The sequence below is a fragment of the Dissoconium aciculare genome (genome assembly GCF_010015565.1).
Source record: "Dissoconium aciculare CBS 342.82 unplaced genomic scaffold K489scaffold_13, whole genome shotgun sequence".
Lineage (NCBI taxonomy): Eukaryota > Fungi > Ascomycota > Dothideomycetes > Mycosphaerellales > Dissoconiaceae > Dissoconium > Dissoconium aciculare.
This window is the reverse complement of record NW_022984963.1, coordinates 635,662-651,077: the sequence shown is the minus strand read 5'-3', so window position 1 is coordinate 651,077 and position 15,416 is coordinate 635,662. Positions and strand designations below refer to the sequence as shown.

At 52.4% G+C, this 15,416-nt stretch overlaps 7 protein-coding genes across 7 annotated transcripts; 5 read left to right on the top strand and 2 right to left on the bottom strand.

The window, feature by feature from the left end:
• Positions 1–269: 269 nt before the first annotated feature.
• Positions 270–1,237, top strand: K489DRAFT_390752 (uncharacterized protein; the record flags this gene model as incomplete). The annotated part of the gene is made up of 2 exons (XM_033606627.1): positions 270–557; positions 707–1,237. 2 exons carry the CDS (start codon positions 270–272, stop codon positions 1,235–1,237), a joined length of 819 nt encoding a protein of 272 aa, XP_033456640.1.
• Positions 1,238–1,626: 389 nt separating this feature from the next.
• K489DRAFT_412907 (uncharacterized protein) lies at positions 1,627–1,995 on the bottom strand (the record flags this gene model as incomplete). Its single annotated transcript, XM_033607985.1, has 1 exon — positions 1,627–1,995. The coding sequence occupies one exon, from the start codon at positions 1,993–1,995 to the stop codon at positions 1,627–1,629; it is 369 nt and encodes a 122-aa protein (XP_033456639.1).
• Positions 1,996–2,700: 705 nt separating this feature from the next.
• K489DRAFT_70453 (uncharacterized protein) lies at positions 2,701–3,128 on the top strand. The gene has a single exon (XM_033608853.1). The coding sequence runs from the start codon at positions 2,875–2,877 to the stop codon at positions 3,094–3,096; it is 222 nt and encodes a 73-aa protein (XP_033456638.1). The 5' UTR covers positions 2,701–2,874; the 3' UTR covers positions 3,097–3,128.
• A 369-nt stretch (positions 3,129–3,497) lies between these two features.
• On the top strand, positions 3,498–5,039 carry K489DRAFT_325919 (ubiquinone biosynthesis hydrox; the record flags this gene model as incomplete). Its single annotated transcript, XM_033601868.1, has 2 exons — positions 3,498–3,928; positions 3,968–5,039. 2 exons carry the CDS (start codon positions 3,498–3,500, stop codon positions 5,037–5,039), a joined length of 1,503 nt encoding a protein of 500 aa, XP_033456637.1.
• Positions 5,040–5,271: 232 nt separating this feature from the next.
• On the bottom strand, positions 5,272–9,261 carry K489DRAFT_383848 (Arginase/deacetylase). The gene has a single exon (XM_033605710.1). It carries the CDS (start codon positions 9,128–9,130, stop codon positions 5,624–5,626), a length of 3,507 nt encoding a protein of 1,168 aa, XP_033456636.1. The 5' UTR covers positions 9,131–9,261; the 3' UTR covers positions 5,272–5,623.
• A 1,153-nt stretch (positions 9,262–10,414) lies between these two features.
• On the top strand, positions 10,415–12,589 carry K489DRAFT_70337 (Lipoxygenase). The gene is made up of 2 exons (XM_033608852.1): positions 10,415–10,948; positions 11,002–12,589. Exons 1-2 carry the CDS (start codon positions 10,619–10,621, stop codon positions 12,466–12,468), a joined length of 1,797 nt encoding a protein of 598 aa, XP_033456635.1. The 5' UTR covers positions 10,415–10,618; the 3' UTR covers positions 12,469–12,589.
• A 117-nt stretch (positions 12,590–12,706) lies between these two features.
• K489DRAFT_383846 (uncharacterized protein) lies at positions 12,707–15,371 on the top strand. The gene is made up of 2 exons (XM_033605709.1): positions 12,707–14,879; positions 14,943–15,371. Exons 1-2 carry the CDS (start codon positions 13,104–13,106, stop codon positions 15,003–15,005), a joined length of 1,839 nt encoding a protein of 612 aa, XP_033456634.1. The 5' UTR covers positions 12,707–13,103; the 3' UTR covers positions 15,006–15,371.
• Positions 15,372–15,416: the final 45 nt, after the last annotated feature.

Sequence of the window (15,416 nt, the reverse complement as noted above, 5' to 3'; positions counted from 1 at the left end):
TCAGATGGTGGCTCGGCCTGATATTGTTGTGCTGGATACAAATGGAATATCGAAGGAGGGACTACGGCGTGACACGGGAGGACGTCATTCCAGGATCTTGAGAGACTGAGCTAGCTTCATGTGAATTATAAGATCCTCTGTTGTTACTGTAATGACACCACCTCGCAATCCTTTGTCGCTCCAATTCTTGTCGCGTGCATAACGAAGTCTTCCCCTAAGAGACCGAGCAATTCAACAAAGAACCATTTCCCATCGAAATTATACTCAATATGGCATCCTCCGCCGACAAACTAGTCCCGTCCGACCCGGAGCAGGTGATGGTCATCCGCAAGATCACGCCCGATATCACAATCTGCAGCACACCGTTCCGAAGGTTCGGCAAGGTCAAGATTGGCGGCCGTGGCACGATTGTTCGCCTGCAGACTGGAAATGTAGCAGTATTCTCGCCCGTCGCCTTGACGGACTCCGTCAAGAGAGAGACGCAGAGTCTGGGCAACGTCAAGTACCTCGTCGCGCCTGATCAGGAGCATCACATTTTCGTTGAGGAATGGCACAAGGTAAGAACGATCCCCTAATTGCGAGAGCCTGCTCGCAAAGACTTCCAGAGCGTTGGTGTGCGATGCGATCGCGCAAGGCTCGTTGGACGAGATGAGGTGAGGTCGAAACACAAAACCATCAAGGTCGCTGATATTCACGTCACGTACAGGCATATCCCGAAGCCAGTGTGATCGGACCCGATACTCTTCCCGGACTCCGCAAGAAACAAGGCTATCTCGAGATCCCCGCAGCGCTATGGAAACCTTTCATCGCCAACAAACCCTTGTCCATCTCTGAAGAATTCGATCGCGAGTTCGACAGCGAATACGTCCACTCGCACGCAAACAAGGAGCTCGTCTTCAACCACAAACCCAGCGGCACGCTCATCGAGGCAGATCTCATCTTTAATCTCCCCGCAACCGAGCAGATGAGCAAAAGCGGCGAGAGCGCCGAGACGGGCGTCCTGACCAAGATCTTCAACTCATTGCAAAACACGCATGGTGACGCCAAGGCCCAGAAACGCTTCCTGTGGTACGCCATGTCTGCCGCTGACCGACCGGCTTTCAACGCGAGCATGAGGAAGATCAACTCCTGGCAATTCGATCGCATCATCCCCTGCCACGGCGACGTCATCGAGACTGGCGGAAAGGGTATCTTCGAGAAAATCATGGAGTGGCATCTCAAGGGCGAGAAGCAGTAAGTGGAGAGGTTCAGGTTTGGTTGGAGGTGTGGATTACGGGATTGTATTACTAATCGCATCGTAATGTAATGGTCAAAGACATGATGATCACCACGCTCTACCGCTCGTGTATGTTCGAGGCATTTCATCGTTTTTTGACCGAATGACTGCTACAACCCACTGGAGATAATTACCTCCGACTCTAGGTTCGAACCGTATATTTGAAGTTGTATGTACATCTGCATATGTCTTAACGAATGGATAAGCGCAAGCTCGTCAGCAAGGCTTTGTGGCACGCATGGTCGCCACGGTAAATTTGTCGAGAGGGCCCGTCGTTGGTCGTACGCTCGATCTCCTTGGTGAATTTCTTGGGAGGACCCAGTTTTGGTTGCATGGTCTTGATACAGCATCTAGCAAGCGTTTGGCGCCCAGTGGTAAGAAGGCTGGTTGGAGACTCCATTGTTCAGGCGGTATTTGGTCTCCTGGGTGATATCGACGTTGGAAAATCCCTGTGTCGTGGGAGCTCCGCCGCAGCCGCCGGACGGGTAAGCATACAAGCAGTAGGGGCCTGCCGCTGTACCGCCGAATACCACTCCGCCTTGGTCGAAGGCGACTTGAACGGCGTTGGGGACTGAGAAGCAACCGGTATTGCCGACGTCGAAGTTGGTGCTGGAGACTGATGCGCCGGTGCCGTCGTAAAACAACGAGTAGACATCAGAGGCAGAGGCAGACGAGGCGAGGAGGCCGACGAATGCGATGACTTGCTTGTTGAAGTACATGTTGCTGAGTGTTGATGTAGCAAAGAGCTAAGAAATAGGAAGGTTTTGTGTGATATTCTTTGAAAGTGTTGGTGTTGATGAATCGATTGCTTGGAGACTTGGTGGGATTACCGCCTTTTTATGTCTTCCCCCGTTGCTCAAGGAAGCGAATGGTCAGCAGTGTGAAAGACAGGTGATTGAGGGCTTTGATGATCCTTTACCGCATCGGCATGGACTCAAAAGGAGATCTCCAGCTTCAACGCTGACGTATTGTCAGAGTCGCATCGCGTTCACAGTCATGTAGTAGCATGATCATGGATTGAAGGTCAGCTTAGACATAAATCCACAATCAGCACATAGACGTAGCCTCCGTCAGCGTAAGGATGTATTCACACGTAGACTCCATCCTATTGCTGACGTTGGATGTTGAATGAGTCGTGGTTCCAGCACTGCATCGCATGTAACTTCGTCTTGCCAATTATCTGGAGCTGTACAATACGTGTGATTGGTTCGAGTTGGCGATCAGCACAGGTACAAGTTCTCTGTTCCCAATCGTGAACTATCGTCTCAGTCCAGTAAAGTACATATGTTGCATGTGATGGATTACAGATCATCGCTGAGTCAAGTATCGAGCTCTGAGCACTCATTTCGACCACAATACTGAATGCATACAGTTCCATGCAATTGTCACAATTGTTGCGTTCAAGGTCAGCCCTGGATGGAGGTTTTAGTATGCAAACTGATCGACGGTCAGCCTGAACACGGACCAGTTATGAGCATAAATGCACTTCGACTGTCAGCATGCTTGAGGTTACATTCGTAGTCTTCGAGGCTCCGGTCGCTTTGGAAGCGTGACAAAGGCTACTTGTGACATGGAACGACTGGAGATGGCATGCTTGCATGTTGTGTCTCCTCATTAGGCTGGTCTGGTATTGGCAAACCCGACAGAGTCAAAGGGTGAAACGGCGATGTGCGGTACATTGCGTGTACGTTTGCTTGAATACATTTTCGATGGTGATCGGCATCTGTCCGAAATGTCACTTGTCGCGTCCCGTCGTAAGGTGGTGGACGATTGAAGACGCCCTGGAACGACTCGGCCGACGAAGCGGCATACCTAGTTAGCGCACTCAAGGGATCGGGGGCCAGGGCTGTGGCGAGCTCCAGGCGGACATGATTGGTATGAGTTCACACTGCCGTCAACAGACCACTGAATATTAACAGCCCGAAGATATCCTCGCTTCGGCTTGTGCAAAGAGCTATTTTTCGTTGGAGGTCGCCATTATGTTGACCTCGACCCTCGGCAAAACCTTGGTGGTTAACTGAACGACCAGTGATCAGTGTAGTCGTAGTAATTGTATATTCATGTCGGGTGAACGTCACCGCACTACGTAGGAACGGACCAGCCCGTCTGGCATTGACCCTCGCGGAATGCGGCTCAACATTTATGAAGCTCGCGCGTTTAAAATGTATGATGCAGTGATGCACATCATATTCACCGACGGACATTTCTTGTCCAGACCGTCATGGCGCATGCAGTATTGTCATCAAGATCCCTGAATAATTTGTTGGCGCTGCCACCAAGACTGCGGCGATCGCTCTACACAGCCGCGACGGGCACATCGACAGGTCTCGAGATCTACGATCTTGTCTGTGTTGGAGGCGGCCCTGCTGGGTTATCTCTTATTTCCGCATTAAGGGCCCATGCATCAACGAGAGATCTCAAAGTCGCCTTGATCGATGGCCAGGAACTAAAAGTAGCTTCAAGTCCTCCAGATTCGTCAGCATTTTCAAATCGATGTTCCTCTCTCACGCCATCATCAGTACAATTCTTACATCAGATCGGAGCATGGAATCACCTCGACTCGAGTAGGACGCAGGCATATCATGGCATGGATGTGTGGGATGGAGTAAGCGGGAGCAAGATTCAATTTGAGCCGCTGGCGGCATCTGCTGGGTTGGTGGGAAAAGTGGTGGAGGCTATACCGGGCAGCAGATTTCGTGAATCACGGAAAGCATATGGAGCGCAAAATGATGGAACAGTGGCAACGATGTGCGAGAACACAAACTTAAGCTCTTCACTGCTCGCCAACCTCCGTGGCAATCAAGGTCAGGTCGAGATCATCGACAAGACAAAGGTCGAGTCCATCGAGTTGGGCCCAGAACCAGCCGACGATGGGTCACTTGACTTTTCGCAATGGCCAATCCTGACTCTCCCGGGAGGTCGCAGTCTAGCAGCGAGACTACTCATCGGTGCAGATGGAGCAAACAGCCCGGTTCGGAATTTTGCTGGCATCCCTAGTCACGGATGGGACTACAATCAGCATGGAGTTGTCGCCACGCTACAACTCGATCGCGAATTCAGCGAAGCAGATCTCAGAACGGCATACCAAAGGTTCCTCCCGACAGGACCAGTTGCTCTTCTCCCACTGCCCGGAGCCAGGGCAAGTTTGGTGTGGTCCACTACAGCACCATCAGCTGCAAAGCTGAAGCAACTGTCCTCGGATGATTTCATCGCACTCGTCAACGCGGCCTTCCGTCTAGTGCCAACAGACATAGACTTTGCACTGCACAAATCTGATGCACCTGCTGAGGAGGTGGCATGGCGAGAACCTAACACCAAGGCGAGCGAGACTGGCCTCCCATCCTCATTCCCGCGCATCCAAGCCGTGCAAGCAGGCAGCATTGCTTCATTCCCGCTACGCATGCGCCATGCATCGACATATACCGGCCACCGCGTCGCGCTCATCGGCGACGCTGCACACACAGTCCATCCTCTCGCAGGCCAAGGTCTCAATCTCGGCCTCGCAGACGCCGAAGCCCTAGCGAAGCGCATCGTTAATGGCGTGGAGCACGGCATGGACATCGGCACTTGCTGGTGTCTGGACGACTACAACGCGGACCGGTGGGCGGCGAATAATGCTATGCTCGGAGTAGTGGATAAGTTACAGAAATTGTATTCGGTCGGCTCCGGACCTGTCGTCTGGGCGAGAAGTCTTGGGCTGGACGTGGTTAACAGATTGGGTCCGCTCAAGGGTTTCTTGATGAACGCTGCGGCGCGATCATGAGGGGGAGTTGTACAATGTAATATACAACATTCGTGCCTGGCGCATGTATCTCTAGTCGTCTTATTTCCTTCTTTTGATTATAGGGAGGACAGGCTGAACCCGAGATCTGTGTTGACCCGACAAGCGCATTCTGAATATCAATAAGGAAACGACCAGAGCCAATAAATTGTTCTGAATCGCCTTGTTTTGCGCGATATCGTTCACTACATGTGTCATGAAACGAAAAAGAGCAAGGATTATGGTCAGGATTGCGGTTTCCTGATGGGAACAGATATCCATGGTCGCATTCAACTCGAACCAAGAAAGAGATTATGTACAATTTGCACTAGACCAAAAACCTGGACGTGGACAAGCGTGCAATATGAGCAGAGCCTCCGGGAAAGCAGTCGCAGTAGCAGGGGGTATCTCGCGAGTAAGGGACGAACAAGAAAAGGAGATCAAGCCAGCAGAGCATCAAGAGACAAAGATTGGTAATCGCGAATTCTTTGCAAGGGAACAAAACCATTTCAGTACAGCCACCCGGGAACGACCGTTTCCGCTGAGCATTCTCAGCTAATTATCCAAGAGCGCATTTGGTTTCATTGCTAGCGCTGGCTCTTTGGTGGGCTTCGAGGTATCTTGCTGTCACTTGCAAAAGGAATATGTCCAGAACTGGTCCAGACTGGAAGTTGTGTAGGACGCACAGCCGCTTTCGGAGGTAATGGAGCAGCAACAGGTGCGATATTGCTCTGAGGCGGCACCATGTTACCACTCTGTTGTTGCCGACTTGATGAATCCATGCCAGATGATTGCGTTGTCATATGCGCGTCGCTTGGCTCAACTGGTGAGGGGGCAATGTCCGGCATTACCTGCGCCACCGCGGCACTGTCAAATGATAGGCTCCACCGTGGTAGTGCAATGTCACTGCCTGGTTCGTTGGCGTAGGTCACCATCGGTGGCTCTGGCATCAGCAGGTGTGATGCGGGTGCAGTGAGAGGTTGCTCGTGAGGAATACCAGATCCAGTGTTGATGATGTCTTCTGCGGAGGGAAATTCGTCGAACACTGGTAGAGTGATGGTTTCCTCCGGAGCCAACGCTGGCGGGTTCGAAACGAGCGAGTCGTGTTTAGTGGTGTTCGTGGTCTGGTCGAACCTAGACACAGTGCTAGGTGCTCTTGGGGGTGGGCGTGACGCAGCTTGACTTTGTCCTGTCTGCAGCAAGGCCCCGACCTTGATTGGCTTACTCGGAACCCCATCTTGACCTCCAGCGGCTTTCTTAGCCGCAGCATTCAGGCGACGCGTTTCTGCGCCTTTGAGTGCACGCGCTCGCCTCTCAGCATCCAACTTCTCCTTTTGCTTCATATCATGCTGTTCCCTCGTCGTGCTTACTTTGAGAGTGATCTTCTTCATACCAGAAGTGAGACTGTCAACGTCGTTATTACTCTTCGCGGAGTTACTCTTGCTGGTCAGCACAGGGTTGCTGGGCTTGGCCGGCAAGGGCCTTGATGTAGGCGTTGGCCCGCGGGAAGGCAGTATATCTGTCTTGCGACTTTTTGAGACCACCCGCGGCTTCTGCGCATCCGCTGCGCTTGACTGTGCCGGCGTCGGCGTGGCAACATTGATACTAGGTAGAGCTGGAACAGGTGGTGCTTCGGGATCAACCTCTGCGCTAGAAGCTCCCAGATTACTACCTGCACTTAAGCGTCTACTAGCTCTTCTGGGTGGCGCGGGCATTGAGTGGTCTGATGGGACAAAATCGATGGTCTCTCGCCGGCTTGACCTGCTGATTGCCCGATACATGTCCGATTCATCCCCTGCCGAGCCATCGCCGTGCGTGGGGGCTTTGCTTCTTCGATCGCGCAGCTGTCGCAAAGGAGCGGTCGACTCAACTGGCGTCGTGCTCTCGCGCTCCTTTTTGCTGCGTGTCACCGCAAGTTCCTCTGCAGTAAAACTCCTGGTCTGCCGCTCCGTCGGTATAAGAAGCTTGGAAAGTTCCTGCGTCGCGACAACCCAATCTACCTCCGGCGGTGGAGGGGTTGGTGGGCGAGTTGGTATCGGCGCTTCGCGCATAGTGCCCGATACTGATCGCGCAAACTTGTTTGCGTCGACGACTTTGTACGCGAATGATTCAGTTGGCGTCGCATATGTTGGCTGAGGTCCAGCACGGCCTTTCTTCGCTTGAGGCGGCGGTGGCGGGTTTATTTTCTGCTCAAGTGCCGTAAGATTGTTCAAAGACCACCAGTCCTTGCGATATGTCGGTTTCTGCTCGGCACCATTATTCAAGGTCATGCCGCCAAGCCGGGAGCTCAGGTCATCCGAATGCTGCGACGGGTTGACAGAGGCTGTGGTCGGCGCGGTACAGAGGCCGGACAGATGGCTCAGCACTCCACTGCACAGCGCACGATCACTATAGCCTCCTTCGAGCACGCTGATCACGCGACCATCGCATTCAGATTCTGCTTCTTGAGCTAATTTGACCAAGTCCTGCGTGAATCGGGCATAGAACTCGGTAGGAACATTGACTTTGTGTCGTTGCATGCCGGGGCTTTCCCATTCGCTCGCATCGAAGCCTGCAGACAAAAATATGGCAGCTTTTGGCGCTACCTTTTTCTCCTCTCGAATACGAGCGGCATGATGTTGCAAGAAGGCTCTTGCTTTCTCAATCAGTACGAGGTATCGGTCTTCGTACAAGCGCCAAAACTCGTCCTCATCCTTCCATGGCAGCAAGTGTATGTTCCATATAGACTGATTGTGAGCATTGTCGATGCACAAACTTGCGGCCTGAACTTTTTCGTCGTCCCCCATTTCGCAGGGATAACTGTTGATGTCATGCAAGCTGTAGTATCCAATATCCGGACCGAGTTTCTGCTTGGTCGATGGTTTTGCGTTCAAGCGCTTGGCATTATTTTTGCTGTTGCGATCCCAGGCGATTGCCTGACTTCCGTCACCATGGTGCAGATCAAAGTCAAATATTGCCGCATGCGTCAGGCCATATGTTTGCGCGGCATACTCAATTCCGACGTGGACGTTATTCAGCCAACAGAAGCCGCTAGGGTGGTCCGTAGAGCAGTGATGTCCGGGAGGTCGTACCGCAACGAAAGCGCGACTTGTCTTCGACGGCTGAAACACTGCGTCTACGGCATCTGCGACGCCTCCTAACGCACCTTGAAATGCATGAATCGACTCCGACGCCAAATAGAGGTCTCCCTCGTGTAGTTTGTGACTATCCGATTGCAATGCAGGGTTTGTACGCTCAAGCTCTTTCGCACCCGAAGCAAGTCGCTCAGGCGCGGCTTCACACATGCTCCTTAGCTCCGACATCCATGCAGTACCATGCACATTAGTGACAAATGAGGACATGATGTCGAGCGAGCGATCAGAACGATTGATTCTGAATGGCGGTGTCGAGGCAGTGACTTTATTTGGATGAGGCGCATGTTTCCCACCTGCATGGTGCGCGCCCAAACGAACGTACGCAGTTGATGCTCCCAGAATGCTGGCATGTATCCGCTCTGGCCTCTCGACAATCATAGACAGCATTGTTTTCGTCGCCTTCTGTCGTGAAAAGCGATGTCCATAGCAGGCGTCGTGAAAGATCACGACCGTCTCGGGCTGCTCCTCCTGTGTCGCATGATTTGCCAATTCCCTGGCAAAATGATCAATTGCGATCTGGGATGCTGTGAGTGGGATGGGCTCTTCTATTGACTCCATGGTCGTCTGTGCCTCTCTTAAACCTGCGATCAGATTGGAAATTGATCGCTTCGGGGTGGGTCTCCTCCCACTATCCTCGAGTGATCCATCTAAAGACGGTCTCGAAGTTTTTCTCACAAGTTTCGGAGCCGGTGAGCCAGTCTGCCGATGCTGGCTCGCTGAGCTGGATGGGCGGCGTGCGGACGGAGGCCGTGAAGTTGACCGGAAGGGTATTGGAGAAGTTGCTGGCTGCGAAGGGCGACGTGACAGGGGCGTTTTGAGTGCTGGTGTCGGCGGTCCTGAAGAATGGGGACTCCTGGAGTCGAGGTCTCTTGTGCTCAAATGCAGCCCAGTATCAAAGGCTGCCTGTTGCAGGGGCATGTGTTCTGGTCGTCCATGATCTGACAATTTTGCAGGATCCATGACGGCGAATATGCGAATGGTTGTTCCGCCTCTCAAACAGACAACTTGTGTATGTTATTTGTGACCATGGACAGTATGAGGTGATGGATCAGTAGATGGTGGTGGACCCTGAGATATACAATAATAATGCGCTGCAATTGAAGCTCCTTGTCGCGTGGCCGCCCGGGCGTGCGACGCGACAAAATTGCCCACGGCGATGTCATCCAATTACATAATCCTGCACCCTGGAACTGACTTACCAAGTTTCACCCGTTCAATCTTCGGGAGAACGCTTGTTCACAATTCCAGACCCCTCAAGCGATCATCAGGGGCATCACACGTGTATTCTCGATCTACAGCACAGGCTCTTCGCGTGTTGAATCAAACTTCACGTGCAGCGGGAAGCATGTCGCCCATGGTCACGACCTTGAACATTCCCGTATTGGAGTCTTCACCTCGGAAAGAGATGTGAATTGCGCCACACTCATTCGATGCTGGAGGGGGAACGCCCGCCGAACGGCCAAGCGGGGCGAGTGCTCCGATACTGATGACAACCGCAATACTACCTAGGTATGTGAATGTCAGGTACCTAGGTAACCTTCACTGACCATGATATAACGAACATCATTTGGGCGGTACTTTATCGATCCGGGAGTGTTACAGTCCACGGGTGACTGGCTCGAGGCGAGACCTTGTTGTATTTCCTGAGAACACCTACACACTTCAAATTACAGTATCGGACAACCTACCTCCCGATACAACAAGACCACTGCCCAGGTGACTTAATGCTTGCGAACTGATGAATCGTGATTGGTATGTTTGGATAGTAGTAGCATCGTGTATGTCTCCATCACATAGGCACATTGCGCCGTCTTCATAGTGTTTCGGTATCGAGTGTGGCACCTGCTCAAATGAGATATGCAGGTATCTACTGTTCTTATCATTGTCGATATTTTCTTGCTCTCCTTGAGGGCTGCGAACTTTTTACTGATCGCCATAGTAGGATGTGGCGCAGTCATAATCCTGGGCCAACAAATCTCCTACTGTCCTTCCGACAGAACTAAATACCTGAGTATCGTGCAAACTCTACGGCGCTCCTAATTTGGGGTCCGGCAAAGGATTAAGGGTTGCCCAAGTGGATTTTTATGTCTATAATTGTCTAAAGATGGGTGTGCCACAGGAATCTCACCGACCCGCGTACAATAGCATTCCTCCTACAGATTCGAATGTTTCGCCATTGCACGCCATGGCAAGTCGGCATGATCCCTCCGTTCGGGTGGAAGGTGGACCCAAGACCAAGACCAACTAAGTTCTCTAAGCTAACAAGTGCTGACTTCTTGAGGCTCAGTCCGATGGTGGTCAGGCAGGCTCGGAGTGTCGTGATGTGCGACCCGCGCACCTAGGTAACATTCACAGATTGGTATATAGATAGGTAGGCAAATGTATCTCTTCTGAAAACCTCTTCCAACAATCTAGATAACGTCGGACATCCGAGGGGACAATCTTCCAATGGGCCGTTCGATCTCTATTTGCGCTCTGGCGAGGTTGGGCCTTTGCTGGTCATTCTTCATCAGTATCGCTTACGCAGGTGCTCAAGTCACGACCTTTTCTCTGCCCACCCTCAATGATAGATCAAATAGCAGGGCGTTAGAAATCGAACAAACTCGCAATGGTTTCTTGTACGGTCCAGGCTCGGATGGTCAAGGCCCGCCATCTCCATCGGGCCCTCTTGGGACGGCGTTCGTCACTGCGGATAGTGGGATTGTCAACACCGAAGCGTTTGCCCAGCTCAATATCTCTCAGCACGATTACGCTGCTGCGAAGGTCGCAGAGGTAAAGGCAAAATCCCCTTAACAGTGAAGATAAACACACAAGGCTAACTTTGAATGCAGTATGATGGACTGAAGACATTGCAGGACTATGAGGGTCTCTATGATGGAGAATGGCAAGCAAGCGCTGGGCCGAATGGGGTCGATCCAGGAATGCTCACGAACTATACGCAAGACCTGTTCTTCTCGATGGAGCGTCTGTCATTAAGCCCATTTGCCATTCGGCGGCTATACCCGGTGCACAATGGCCTGCCTTTCGATATTCCGGACGAAGTCTGCCAAAATATCACTGGACAAACGATCGCGGGGCTTTTGGTCGAAGGACGGTTGTTCTACATTGACCACAGCGCACAGAGGCACCTGAACAAGACTCCAGACAAGTACGTACCCGCCTGCGATGCGTACTTTTACATCTCACATGACAAAGGCGATCTCATGCCGTTGGCCATTCGATCGGACAATGAGAAGGACCTCATATACACTCCTCTTGATGCGCCAAATGATTGGCTGTTGGCCAAAATGATGTTCAACGTCAACGACTTCTTCTTTTCGCAAATTCATCACCTCGCAAATACGCACTATGTCGCAGATGTTGTGTACCAAGCTGCAATACGGACCATGAGCCGGCAGCATCCCGTTCTCGCCATCATAAGTCGATTGCTCTACGGAACCTTCGGCATCCGTCCTTTGGCTCTGTCGGCTCTGATCAGACCAGGAGCGTATATCGATCAATTTTTCGGGATCACGGGCGAGGCCGCAAAGATATTCGCCAATGAGGAGTACTATAGTGGATCTGCTGGCGCTGTGAGGGGCAATTACTTCCGCGAGAATCTTCGCCGCCGCGGTTTATTGGACTCCTCTCTCGGACCGGCAATCAAGGATTTTCCATTTCTCGAAGACGTCGAGCCGATCCACGACGCGATCGCGAAGTTCATGGAAGCGTTCGTTGCTTCGTTCTATGGAAATGATGCTGCCGTGTTCGGCGACAAAGAACTCCAAGCGTGGCTGGTGGAAGCCAGCGGCCCTGCTCAAGTCATCGATTTCCCAAACGCTTCAACGATGAAATCGCGTCCGGAGCTTGTTGATCTCCTCACTCACATTGCACATCTCTCCTCAACGGCACATCATCCTGTGAACACAAACCAGCTTTTGACCGGATCCGCCACTTTACCATTCCACCCGACGGCTCTGTATCGCCCGGTGCCCTGTGGAAAAGGCGTAGAGGATGTTGTGCCATTCCTGCCTCCAAAGGAAAAAGCTCTGGGCATGATCAACCTGGCGGCGAATTTCGCTCGGCCTCGTTTGGCAGACACTGATCGTTCACTAGTTCATATGTTCGACAACGCGACGATGCTTGCAGCAATGAACGAAGCAACCCGCAGAGCAAATGTGGAGTTCATGGAGGCCATGAAGGCTAGAAGCGAGATCGTCAGGAATCGCGAGTTTGATGCGCATGGGCTCTCCCAAGGCATGCCGTTTGTGTGGAAGGCACTGGATCCCAATGTCGCCCCTTGGAGTGCGAGTGTGTGATGAGTGACGCCGTCAGGAAATTCTCACCTGAACAATCAGACTACATGTAGCTGTGGATTGTGCGTTTCATGTTTGATTGGAATCCTGGTTGAAAAATGAATGCGCATATTGTATCATACCAAAGAGGCATAAATTAGTGATCGGAGAGTACGTAGGTAGTCTAGTGCGTGTGAAGTTCGTTGGCGCCAGTGGTTGCAAAGGTCTTTTCATCTGCCCCACGCAAATCAGGCATTACCTACTGCATGCTCGAAACGCGCTTCGATACCACGATACCTAAAGTTCGGTACAACAGCAGAGCACCGTCTTTTGCTCGCGCCGTCCTTGAATGGTCGCCTGTGGTGGAACAATCTCTCATTTCATTGCTTTCTGATCCCTGTGCTGCGCTCGAGCATTTGACTGGCTCCGCCTTTGATGATTCGTGACACCGGCAGTAATTAGCCGCTTGCCGTAACTTGATCCAGACTTTGCCCGCACATACCGAGCGATCACGATTGAACACGCAACTCACGAGACCATATTCACGACCTTGACACGAGATACACTCGACCTTCCTGAACCACGTGCATTCCAGTTATTCGCACTCGAGAAGCGCATACACATTTGACATTCTCGAATCCCCAACACATCGGCAAGACATGACTAGAAGTACCCGACAGCAGACGAAAGCAGCATCCTCCGAAGCCATGGTCGCCAAGCAAGAGAATGGGTCGGGGTCAGATAATGACAGTGGTGAGAAGCCCGTCCGCGAAAAGCTGCAAAAGGCTACCATCGACGCCGAGAAAGGCTCCGCTGAGACCGATAATGTCAAAGGCGAAGTCAGTGCTACATCAACATCTCACACCGATACGAGTGAGCAGACAGTAGATACCACCGCTGGCTCGGTCGGCCGTCTGGAGAAGAAGAGAAGTCACGAAGACATGGAAGAGGGTGTGGTAGAAGAGGACAGTACCACGCAACACACGCGCAAGCGATCAAGAGATGGCAGGGCCGAAGATACCGATTCTGCAGGTTCCAAGCGCAGAGTGGCTGAAGATGAGGACACTGATGATCGAAATGCAAAAAGCGGAGATCAGCCTAGCACCGCCGAGACTAGTGCCGAGCAGAATGACGAGCCGGCTTCTGCGGGTGACTCCACTGACGATAAGGCAAAGGACACCACTACAAAGGAGAAACTTGAGGGCGCAGATCAAGGCGAGCAATCTGAGCCTTTCAAAGGCGCCAGCCTCAAGCGCCCTGGTACTCCAGAGAACAAGCTCGAAACCGACCCGGAAGCTGCTATCAAGTCAATCACAAGCCCCAAATCTAAACGATCACGGCATCTCGAATCGTCGGTTACAGACAAAGAGCTGAATGGGACTGCGGCAAGCGCTGAGTCAAAAGCCGACGCCAAGGCCAGAGAACCTGATGCTGCAAAGGGTAGCGCTCCAGAAGCTGCGGCTACGAAGGACGCCCCACCGGCATCAGCTCTGCCGTCTCAAAGCGGTTTCGGGAACGCATCATCAGCATCGCCTTTCGGCGCGCTCGGCGGGAGCAAGTTGGGCACGGAAGCAAAATCAAACTCCTCAGACTCGTTTCAAAAATCTGGTTTTGCTGCGCTCGCTGGAAAACCAATGTCAGGATTTGGCTCTCTCGGCGCGACATCTACGGGACTTGGAAACTTTGCATCAGGGCCGAAGGACGCGAAATCTGGTACCAAGGAGACCGAGGCGAAGCCATTGAGCACTTTCGGCGGCGCACTCGGGCAGAAATCGGCGTTTGGTGCGGCCCCGGCAGGTGGCAGCGTCTTTGGCTCGGGCACTACAAAAGGTGGATTTGGAGCAGGCTTCGGGAGTGCAGGTTTCGGCGCCCTAGCTGGTGCGCCAGGAGGGCTTTCCAGCTTCGCCAGCGGCAGGCCCGCTGCCGCACCTGCCACGAAAACGAAACCTGCCAAGGCATTTGGGGCACCGGCAGACGACGAGGACGAGGAAGACGACAACGAAAATGACGACGAGGACGAGGGTGAAGGCAAAGAAGGGCTTTCGACGGACCCTGAAGAGTCCGACCCTCGATTCTTTGCTCAGGAGTCTGTTACCGGTGAAGAGGAGGAGAGGACAGAATTCAACAACCGGGCCAAACTCTACTACTTCGGCCTTGTGGACGGTGTGAAGCAATGGCGTGAGCGAGGCTCCGGTGTCCTGAGGCTAAATGTAAAAAAGCCATCTGCCGACGAGCCAGACGCACAACCGCAAGCTAGACTGCTCATGCGCGCTGACGGCTCGCATCGCGTCGTTCTCAACACGATCGTGAAGAAAGAGCTCAAATTTGGCGATCCCCAAGGCGGGCCTCCTCAAGGCGGCTCGCTTCTATTCATGGGCACCATTCCGGGAGTGGAAGAAGACAACACAGGAAAGCTAGAGCTTTTGCAAATCAGGGTACGTCATCGGGGGGATTAAAAAAGTGTGACCAAAGACTCAGGCTGACACGAAACATTACAGATGAGACAACTCTCCACCTTGGAGCTCTACGACAAGATTGTGAAGCTGCAAAAGGCTATGTAAATGCATGCAGAGTCTAGGTGCACAGGGTGGGACCATGGACGCGGTGGTGCTCAGGAGCATCAGCTACGTTCCTTTGGATCAGAGCCATCCGCCACTCGTCCCGGAGATTGAGCAAATTACATGGGATATAGAGACGATAACGATGTACGGCCTGGCGATGTACATGGCACGAAAGGACCATGAGTGTAGAGCAGAGCTCGGACAACGAGAGATGACTTTGTTTTTGACTGCCGAGGTGATTGAGCTTCGGCAGACCTGGGAGCAATGTAAATGCTGATTCTTTTGTTATCATTTTGTTTTGCATGTGCAAGTATGAAATGACTCGCCGGTAAATATTGACCTATGATAGGTCCAGCTTCTCGGGCCAATACGTTCTTACGATGCATTTGCTCGTTTATCATTGGTGAATTT

Coding starts and splice junctions, on each gene's coding strand:
- K489DRAFT_383848 (XM_033605710.1), bottom strand. CDS start 9,130: ATGGATCCTGCAAAATTGTCAGATCATGGACGACCAGAACACATGCCC.
- K489DRAFT_70453 (XM_033608853.1), top strand. CDS start 2,875: ATGTTGTGTCTCCTCATTAGGCTGGTCTGGTATTGGCAAACCCGACAG.
- K489DRAFT_383846 (XM_033605709.1), top strand. CDS start 13,104: ATGACTAGAAGTACCCGACAGCAGACGAAAGCAGCATCCTCCGAAGCC. Junction 14,880..14,942: donor TAGAGCTTTTGCAAATCAGG/GTACGTCATCGG, acceptor GAAACATTACAG/ATGAGACAACTCTCCACCTT.
- K489DRAFT_70337 (XM_033608852.1), top strand. CDS start 10,619: ATGGGCCGTTCGATCTCTATTTGCGCTCTGGCGAGGTTGGGCCTTTGC. Junction 10,949..11,001: donor CGAAGGTCGCAGAGGTAAAG/GCAAAATCCCCT, acceptor CTTTGAATGCAG/TATGATGGACTGAAGACATT.